At 49.0% G+C, this 10,000-nt stretch overlaps 1 protein-coding gene across 1 annotated transcript in view; it reads left to right on the plus strand.

Moving 5' to 3' along the window:
* The window catches only part of syne1a (spectrin repeat containing, nuclear envelope 1a), a gene marked incomplete at its 5' end in the record, with an annotated part of 215,195 nt that overhangs the window by 154,818 nt on the left and 50,377 nt on the right, over window positions 1–10,000 (plus strand). Inside the window, 5 exons of the mRNA XM_084453952.1 lie at window positions 460–576; window positions 1,351–1,512; window positions 3,275–3,472; window positions 5,129–5,302; window positions 8,832–9,023. Coding sequence (XP_084310078.1) covers window positions 460–576; window positions 1,351–1,512; window positions 3,275–3,472; window positions 5,129–5,302; window positions 8,832–9,023 — 843 coding nt within the window. The remainder of the gene's footprint in view (window positions 1–459; window positions 577–1,350; window positions 1,513–3,274; window positions 3,473–5,128; window positions 5,303–8,831; window positions 9,024–10,000) is intronic.

Here is a 10,000-nt window from a genome sequence, read left to right on the forward strand (position 1 = left end):
CCCTCCATTACAACTGCATGTCTGTATTTATTTGTGACTCAGAAAGATATCATGGCAATATGGCAATGTTATTTCCAGGAAGCTCACATGGTGTTTAGCAGCTGTAACTGTAAACAGATACTGTGGAACAGAACAGGAATAGCTTATTCCCTCCAAATATTTGGATGTGGAAGCTTGGCTTAATATGGTTGTAATGTGGTTGTAATGTGGTTTTAATATGGTTGTAATGTGGTTGTAATGTGTTTGTAATATGGTTGTAATGTAGTTGTAATGGCTTCCAGCAGCTGGTTTACATATAGCCCTCCTCCTATAGGAGGGATAGGAGACATCACAGCAGCCACTCAATCAGTAGGCCACAGTGCACAGCTCTCTCTCTCTCTCACACACACACACACACACACACACACACACACACACACACACACACACACACTCACGCTCTGTCCTGTGGTGTGGCAGGGCCGCGCCTCCCTGAGCAGGGCTCCGCTCCAGGAGCTGTACGACCCGTCCCTGGAGACCAGCGCCGCCGCCAACCTGGACGACCTGCAGCGCTCCTGGGAAACACTCAAGAACGTGGTGCGCCACCCCTTTACTGTCACCCGACCATCCTACAACCTTCACACAACCATCCTACAACCTTCACATGATCATCATACAACCTTCACACGACCATCCTACAACCTTCACACAACCTTCCTACAACCTTCACACGACCTTCATACAACCTTCACACGACTGCACTTATTACTCTTTTTTCTCCCTAAACACAACCATCACATGGCCTTAACACACAACCATCACAAGACCTTAACACACAAACATCATACATTGTGCAATACAATGTGTGCAATATAAGCCTGTACCATCTGGCAGGGGGACTACCAATCAGCCTTTTGGCTGCAATTGTTTACATTTAAAAAATAAAAATAAAAAACCTGAGGACACAACCATCACACAACCTTGACACAACCTTGACACAACCATCACACAACCTTGACACAACCTTCACACAACCATCACAGAACCTTGATACAACCTTGACACAACCATCACACAACCATCACACGGCCATCCCTTGCTCACCTTTCTAGCTTTTCAATGATTGAATGTGTTACGATCCAAACCCCTCTCCTCTCTCACTCCCTTTCCCCCTCCACCTCTCTCTGCCCCTCTCCATCTCTCTCCTCCCTTCATCTCTCTCTCCTCCCTCTCTCCATCTCTCTCTCCTCCCTCCATCTTTCTCTCTCTCCTCCCTCTCTCATCTCTCTCTCCTCCCTCTATCTTTCTCTCTCTCCTCCCTCTCTCCATCTCTCTCTCCTCCCTCCATCTCTCTCTCTCTCTCCCCCCCAGATCAGTGAGAAGCAGAAGTCTCTGTACGAGGCCCTGGAGCGCCAGCAGCACTACCAGGAGTCTCTCCAGTCCATCTCCACCAAGATGGAGTCCATCGAGGCGTCTCTCAACGAGGGCCTGGAGCCCCAGAAGAGCCCGGAGAGCCAGATGGCTGCTCACCAGGTGAGGAGGAGGAGGGAGAGGAGAGGAGAGGAGGATATGGGAGAGGAGGACATGGAAGGGAAGGAAGAACAGTGACAAAGGAATGAGAAGGAGAGAGAGAGGCAGAGCAGACAGTCCTGTACGAGGAGCTCGCCCCCCTTAATAGCCGAGCGCTCCGGCGACTCCTCTATCAATTTGCGAGCGCTGCCCCTTGTTGCCATGCCGACGGTACAGCAACCCGGCAGTGTGTGTGTGGCCAAAAATAATGTTCTTGTCTGTTTTTGAACCCTCTACCCTTCTCCCCCTCCTGTTCCTCTCCTCTCCAAACGCTTCTCTCCATCACTCCATCTTCCCATGGTGCACTTCTCCTATCAACCCTTTCTCCTCCTACCAACCCTCCCTTCTCCTATCAACCCTTTCTCCTCCTATCAACCCTTTCTCCTCCTATCAACCCTCTCTCCTCCTATCAACCCTTTCTCCTCCTATCAACCCTCTCTCCTCCTATCAACCCTTTCTCCTCTATCAACCCTTTCTCCTCCTATCAACCCTTTCTCCTCCTATCAACCCTTTCTCCTCCTATCAACCCTCTCTCCTCCTATCAACCCTTTCTCCTCCTATCAACCCTTTCTCCTCCTATCAACCCTTTCTCCTCTATCAACCCTTTCTCCTCTATCAACCCTTTCTCCTCTATCAACCCTTTCTCCTCCTATCAACCCTTTCTCCTCCTATCAACCCTTTCTCCTCCTATCAACCCTTTCTCATTCCAGTTCTGAGGTCTTTACACTGGCTTCCTGTCTGTCAAATAATTGACTTTAAAATACTGCTGTTGGTTTATAAAGCACTGAATGGTTTAGGGCCAAAATATATTTCTGATCTGCTGCTACGTTGTGAACCACCCAGAACTCTCAGGTCGTCTGGCACAGGCCTGCTTTCTGTCCCCAGAGTTAAAACAAAACATGGAGAAGCAGCGTTCAGTTTTTACGCTCCACATATCTGGAACAAACTCCCAGAAAAGGTCTGCTGCAACTCTCATTTCTTTTAAATCAAGACTGAAGACTTTTCTTTTTGCCGCTGCTTTTCATTAAATCAAATAATTATTTATTCATACACTGCACTGTAACTTTTAGTACTGTATTTTATTTTTCCTGCATTTTGTTTTAAATGTTCTGCAAAGTACAAGAAAATGTTAGTAGACAGCTGATGTGGTCCCTTCCTCAGAAAGGATGTTTGAGGCACTGGTGAAAAGCCAGCGAGCAAGTATACAGAAGGACATTGTACGTAAGTGAGTGGAGAGAGAGAAGGTTTCAGTATTTGATAAAGAAAAGAGTGTCCTTTTTGCATTTTGTTTTATATCAATCAATCAATCAATCAAATCAAAGCTTTATTTGTATAGCGCATTTCATACCCAGAGGCAACACAATGCGCTTTACAGAGAACAAGGGAGGTGGGTATACGACCCACCCCTACATATTCCAGAGGGAAGCATATGACCTATATGACCTTTTATGTGTTGCACTTTGTCTTGATGCTTTTAATGTCTCAAAGCACTTTGAATTGCTTTGTTGCTGAAATGTGCTATACAAATAAACTTGCCTTCACTCTCTCCCCCCTCCCTCTCCATCCCTCCTCTCTCCCTCCATCCCTCCTCTCCCTCCATCCCCCCTCTCCCCCTCCCATCTCTTCCCCCTCTCCCACACCCGCCTCCGTCACCCCTCTCCCTCCATCACCCCTCTCCCTCTATCCCTCCTTTCCCTCTCCCTCCCTCCCCCCTGCTCTCCTCCAGGCCGTGATGGACGAGATCCTGATGCTCCAGGAGGAGATCGGGGAGCTCCAGGCATGCTTCTCCGAGGAGCTGTCGTGTGACGGCGGCCTGGACAGCGACCCCGGGGACCAGCTGGCCCTGCAGTCCACCCTCACCGTGCTGGGAGAGAGGATGGCCACAATCCGCATGAAGGCCTCGGGCAAACGCCAGCTCCTGGAGGTGGGTTGGGTCACTTATACGGTAACAACCCCCCCCCCCATCCGCCAAACAGCAGCTAACCCTGTTGAAGCGCCGCCAGAATGCACAGGTTTTCCAATTGCCGTTTGCGGTGAGCTCGTCCAAACTCGTTGGAGTCCCCATGTGAACGGCAGAAGGTGGTGAATGAAGTAGCCTTGACCCTTGACCTCCACATGGGTGGCCACCTCTTAATCTGACGTGCCAGATGGTTTGTTCCACACAACCATCTGGGAAAGCTTTGTTGGAAACTGTTTGGAAAAGGGCAGGCACTTTCAAAAATTCTCGGCAGGTGATTGGATGAGCCACCGGCCTATCATTAGGGCCAACCTCAACCAAGCAGATCAACGAACCGGGTAGCGCTTCTCGCCGTCGTCACACCCAAACCACGCCCCTAGCTGCCCCATGGAACGCTGATTGGCTAGATCGTTTTCTGATCTACTGTAGCACACGCAGATTTCTACTGAGCCTCGCCGGAGCTGATGTGCGGAGGGAAACAGAATATGAGCTGGCGAAATCAGGACGGTCTCATGACGCCTCCCTGTTCTTCACACTGTGAACCTGCACTCTGGTGCTCGGACTCCATACCAACCCATGATTAGAAACGAGATCCAGGCTCTTGTTTCCTCTAGGGGTCGACCATATCGGCTTTTTCAGGGCCGATACAATACTGATTATTAGTAATCAAGGAGACCGATAATATTTGTAACCGATATAGCCTACGTTGCAATGAAAATTACAATTTTGGTGTCAAAATTGAGTATTAAATGAACTCCAACACAAAACATTGAAATGTCGTTTATGCCGGGCTCAGACTACAGGATTTTTGGGCCGATTTATCCCCGATTCACCCCTCCCGACAATCGGAGGAGAAATCTGGTCTGGAACGTTGGTCGGGGCCGATGATCGGCCCAGATTATCTTGTAATGTGAGGGGTTTACAGATTCAATCTTAAACCTCCCGATCGGCTTGCAGACCCATCGGGGCGGCCCTGATAATATCAAACGTGTTTGATATTTAAGATTATTACGTCCCGACTTTACAAGTGAGACGGCGAGACCAGTGGTTCGTTGCTCCCTCGGGCACGATAAGATCCTGTAGTGTGTGCTGAGCCGTTCTTTTCAAATCTTGCTGTGTGTGGTTGTTTGAGATGCGCAAGAAGAATACATGTATCTGTTAAGATTCTCCTTATGTGCGTGATGTAACCCGATTTCGAAATTGGTTAGGATTTTAAATATCCTGTAGTGTGAGCCCGGCATTAGACTAGAAGTGTATCCTGTGCTGGTCAGGTAGTACCGTGGGTAGGACGTCATAGGAGACCAGAGGGTGAGACCACCAGGGTGAGACCACCAGGGTGAGACCACCAGGGTGAATACAGACAGACAGTATGAGACCACCAGGGTGAATACAGACAGACAGTCGTATGAGACCACCAGGGTGAATACAGACAGACAGTCGGCCACATTAGAGGCAAAGTTGTGCATTTTAAAATTAATTCATTTTATCGGCAATTGGATGAAGAAAATACAGATACCGATAATCGTAAAAAGGCAGAATATCATCTGCTAATATCGCCCAGGCTGATAATCGGTCCGTCCCTGGTTTCCTCGCTGACTGGTTGTTGTTTGTTGTCCCCTGCAGGAGCGTCTGAGCGAGCAGCTGGAGGAGCAGAGACAGGAGCAGGCCCTCCAGCGCTACCACAGCGAGGCCGAGGAGCTCGACCACTGGCTGCTCAGCACCCGCGCCATGCTCAGCTCCGCCCTGCGGCCGCGCGCCCACGACATGGACATGGAGGAGCAGCTCAACGACTGCCAGGTGAGGGCGGCGCCGGCGACGTCATCAAACGGAGACGGGAGACATGCAGTGGTGTGGTGGTCAGGGGTTAAATATGGTTGAGTGTGGGTGTGAGTGGCACCCAGGGCCTGTTAGAGACCTGCTTTTCCTGTAGGAGGCTCATCCTGTGTGAGGTCATCTCTTATATAGACCACCTACGGCTGCTGACATATGAACCAGATCACACACCAGAGACTGGTCCTGTCACCAGGAATAAACTAGTCCCTGGTTCCCCTGAAGGAGTTCTCTTCATTTTATTAGTTATCCATGTCTGTGGGGTTATTAGGATTAGGTTCTATCTCCCCTCCTTCCCTCTCTCTCCTTCCATCTCTCTCTCTCTCTCTCTCTTTCTCTCTCTCTCTCTCTCTCTCTCTCTCTCTCTCTCTTCGGCCCAGTCTGTCTGACCTCCTCCAGCTTCAGGACGTCCCGCTGCTTCACCTCACCAGACCCCGTTTAGTCTCCTCCCATACTCACCCCCGTTACCATGGTAACACGGCATCTGACCGTGTGATTGGTGGAGGTCAGGTGGAGGTTGAAGTTTTCCACTAAGGGCTGATGTAGGGTCAGCCGTTTTGTTTTTGTTTGTAATGGCTCAGAGCTAGAGTGGGATTGGCAAAGCTGATCTGAGAACAGTGATTTATTTTACTTCAACTGTTTTTCTAGAAGTCTGGATGTGCCAAGGCCTCCTTACGATAACTTAATATTACTTGCGTTACCCCGATTCTTCTCAGTGTCCTGGCCCTGGTTAAGTCAGAATGTGTGTGTGTGTGTGTGTGTGTGTGTGTCTGTGTGTGTGTGTGTGTGTGTGTGTGTGCGTGCGTACGTGCGTGCGTGTGTGTGTGGCAGCCAGGGGAACCCTTTAAGCTGCTTACGGCTCCATATGGTCCCTGTGGAGCTGAGGTGTAGAGGGCTGGACCAGGGGGGCGGACCCCCGTCAGGGGACACAACACCAACCACACACCCCCGCCCTGCTGCCCAGGGGGGCGGACCCCCGTCAGGGGACACAACACCAACCACACACCCCCGCCCTGCTGCCCAGGGGGGCGGACCCCTGTCAGGGGACACAACACCAACCACACACCCCCGCACTGCTGCCCAGGGGGGCGGACCCCTGTCAGGGGACACAACAGCAACCACACACCCCCGCCCTGCTGCCCAGGGGGGCGGACCCCTGTCAGGGGACACAACACCAACCACACACCCCCGCCCTGCTGCCCAGGGGGGCGGACCCCTGTCAGGGGACACAACAGCAACCACACACCCCCGCCTCCAGTCACGCTCAGATATACACGAGGAGAGGAGGAGGAGGGTTCAAAGAGAAAGTAGAGGAGGGGAGGGAGAGAGAGAGAGGGGGTGGAGAGAGGATTGAGAGAAGAGAGGAGGATAAGGAAGGCTGATTGGCCTTGGGAGAAATGTAAGAGAAGGAGAAGGGAGAGAGAGAGAGAGAGAGGGAGAGAGAGAGAGAGGGAGAGAGAGCGAGACTAGAGGCTGTGCTCAGACTATTCACTTTCCCTATGAAAGGCCCTGAACAGAAGGAGGTGTGTAATGGGTCTCTCTGGCTCCTGGTAAAAGGAAGGACACAAGTCCTCATCCCTCTCTTTATGTCCTAATCCCTCTCTTTATGTCCTCATCCCTCTCTTTATGTCCTCATCCCTCTCTTTATGTCCAAATCCCTCTCTTTATGTCCTCATCCCTCTCTTTATGTCCTCATCCCTCTCTTTATGTCCTCATCCCTCTCTTTATGTCCTCATCACTCTCTTTATGTCCTCATCCCTCTCTTTATGTCCTCATCCCTCTCTTTATGTCCTAATCCCTCTCGTTATGTCCTCATCCCTCTCTTTATGTCCTCATCCCTCTCTTTATGTCCTCATCCCTCTCTTTATGTCCTCATCCCTCTCTTTATGTCTTTCGTCCCTCTCTTTATGTCCTCATCCCTATCTTTATATCCTCATCCCTCTCTTTATGTCCTAATCCCTCTCTTTATGTCCTCATCCCTCTCTTTATGTCCCGATCCCTCTCGTTATGTCCTCATCCCTCTCTTTATGTCCTAACCCCTCTCTTTATGTCCTCATCCCTCTCTTTATGTCTTTCATCCCTCTCTTTATGTCCTAACCCCTCTCTTTATGTCCTAACCCCTCTCTTTATGTCTTTCATCCATTTGTTGAGATCTCTCTCCCGGGGCCAGAACATGGAAGACTTTTGTAAGATGGAGAGGAAAAGTGGATGAGTAGGATGAGAGGAGGAATGTGTGCGATGAGGACGGGGAGGTAGATGGAGGAGAGGAGGAATGTGAGAGAAGAAGAGAGGAGTGGATGACTGGAGGACATTGGGGAAAGAGTGTATTTTTTGAGCGTGTGTGTGGGTGTCAAAGTCAATTTTATTTATATAGCACATGTTCATACAAGCAAATGTAGCACACAGTGCTTTACAGAATAAAAAAAAAAAACATAGTTTATTAGTAGATGGTATTTAAGAAGAATAAAATAGTAAGTAAGTAAGTAAGTAAGCTTTATTTATATAGCGCTCTTCACAGCACGGATGCACAGAGTGCTTTACAGTAATAAATTAAAATGGCAATACAACACGAGACAAGATTAAAACGACACAGAACAGATAAAACAACAACATTGCGAGCAGCAAGGCGTTATAGATGGCCGAAGGCCTGCCAAATAAGAACATAAAACAGGACAGAACATACATGTTAAAGGAGAAATAGAAAATAAGAAACAGTAAAAAATTAAAAATGAGAATAAAATAAAATTGAGAAGATTAATTATAACACAGGTACAGCTACATGATAAATGTGAGATTAAAAAGGTTTTAAGATCTTGCTTAAAAATTCCCACAGTTTAAGCCATTCTGGTTGGGTTTTCTGGGAGGGTATTCCAGAGGCTGGGGTCTGCCTCCTCATCTCTCTCCGTCCTGGCTCCAGTGTGCATGCGTGCGTGTATGTGTCTGTGTGTGTGTGCGTGCGAGTGTGTATGTGTCTGTGTGCGTGTGCGTGCGAGTGTGTTTGTGTGCATGCGTGTGTGCGTGTGAGTGTGTGTGTGAGAGGTTCTAGAAGCAGCCATCGCTTCTCTTGTGGCTGATTTGAACAGTGCCAGTGTTTATTATGTAGAGCTGAGGCCTCTGTGTGCCATTCACTGACTCAACCAATAGGATCGCATTGTGGAAGAAAAATTCTCATTGGCCAGTGCTGTTTCCTGAGTTAGAGAATAGGGGTGAGTCATTGTTGTTGCAGTGATGACTGTACAGTTGTGTATTAGTGTTAGCATTTGTTAGCATGTCTTAACCTGATTCAGTCACAACAGAGTTGTACAGTGTTGACCATTGGGGTTGAACCATGATGTGCTCGTGTTAGGAAGAGCACGAACGTGCCCGGGGTCAAGAGGCAGTCATCTCACCCTCACCGTTATTCCTCCTGAGCCCGGTCAGGTCGGTCCCCGGGTCACGTTCTCCCGCCTCGGGCGCCATGTCTGACCCGCTGGCGTCTGCTCTCCCACCCCTCCAGAACATGCTGCTGGAGATCGAGCAGAAGGTGGCATCCCTGTCGGAGCTGTCAGTCCACAGCGAGAGCCTGCTGCTGGAGGGCCGCGCCGGGACGCGCGGGGAGGCGGAGCAGCTGTCCTCCAAGCTGCGCTCACTGAAGGACAGCCTGCTGGAGCTGCAGAGGATGCTGCAGGACAAACAGGTGGACATCCAGGTGAGTCGCCCCGGACGCCCTGGCGTAGCTCCACCCACTGGGTTGAAGGTCAAGCTCAAGGCTTCTTTACTTTTTTACCCAAAAGGTACATTTGTCGTGTAGACTCAGCAATCGAGAGGTAAAAACAAGACCGCACATCAATACAGATTCATAAAACAAAACAAATACCTTAAAACAAGTTTCATTATAGTATCAAAAAATTAAGGATGTCAACGTTAACAAGTTAATGCTCGCGATTCATCTGGAAACTTTAACATTTCAAAAGAAGCAAATTAATCTATCAAATTTGAACCCAGCTTCAGCTCCTGTAACCCTGTAGGCTACTCTGTCTTTCCGCCAAAGCAAGTTGAGTAAAAGAAAAACTTCCAGATGGAAGTTTACATAAAAACCACCCTGGCTTATGGCTGATTGACATACATACAGCTGTTCTTTTGATGGGTCATGCATTTCTTTGTTCTAACATCACACATATAGTTAATTGTTTTCTCCCCCCCAAACATACAAGTAAATAGTAGCATTTTAAACTTGTGATTAATCATTAATTAATCATGATTAATCACAGCCTGTTGCTGTGATTAACTCGATTTTTAAATCAATTGACATCACTACAAAAAATGATAAGAACTCCTATGAGTGAGGGGCTGGCGTCGTGTGGCGTGCTGACTTCCTTCTTGTGGATGTGCTGCTTACTCTAGTTCTACTTCCTGTCCTCCTCCCCTTCTCTGTCAGTCTTGAAATAGACGTTTTCTCTCCTCTCTCTGTTTTTTGGCGTCTAACCGTTCCTCCCCTCTTTTAGCCCCCTGCCCTCTAATGCCTCGTCTCTCCTCTCCCACCTCTCTGTCTGTCCCTCTCACCCTCCCTTTCGCTTTTGTTTTTGCGTTTTGTTTTGCCGTATTGGTTTCTATTGTGTTGTGTGTCCCGGTCAATAGTTGCATTGTATGAAATGCAAAGGTCATGTCGGCCTCCGCCATAAAGGC

This window comes from Borostomias antarcticus (genome assembly GCF_949987555.1).
Source record: "Borostomias antarcticus genome assembly, chromosome: 19".
In the NCBI taxonomy this organism is placed as follows: domain Eukaryota; kingdom Metazoa; phylum Chordata; class Actinopteri; order Stomiiformes; family Stomiidae; genus Borostomias; species Borostomias antarcticus.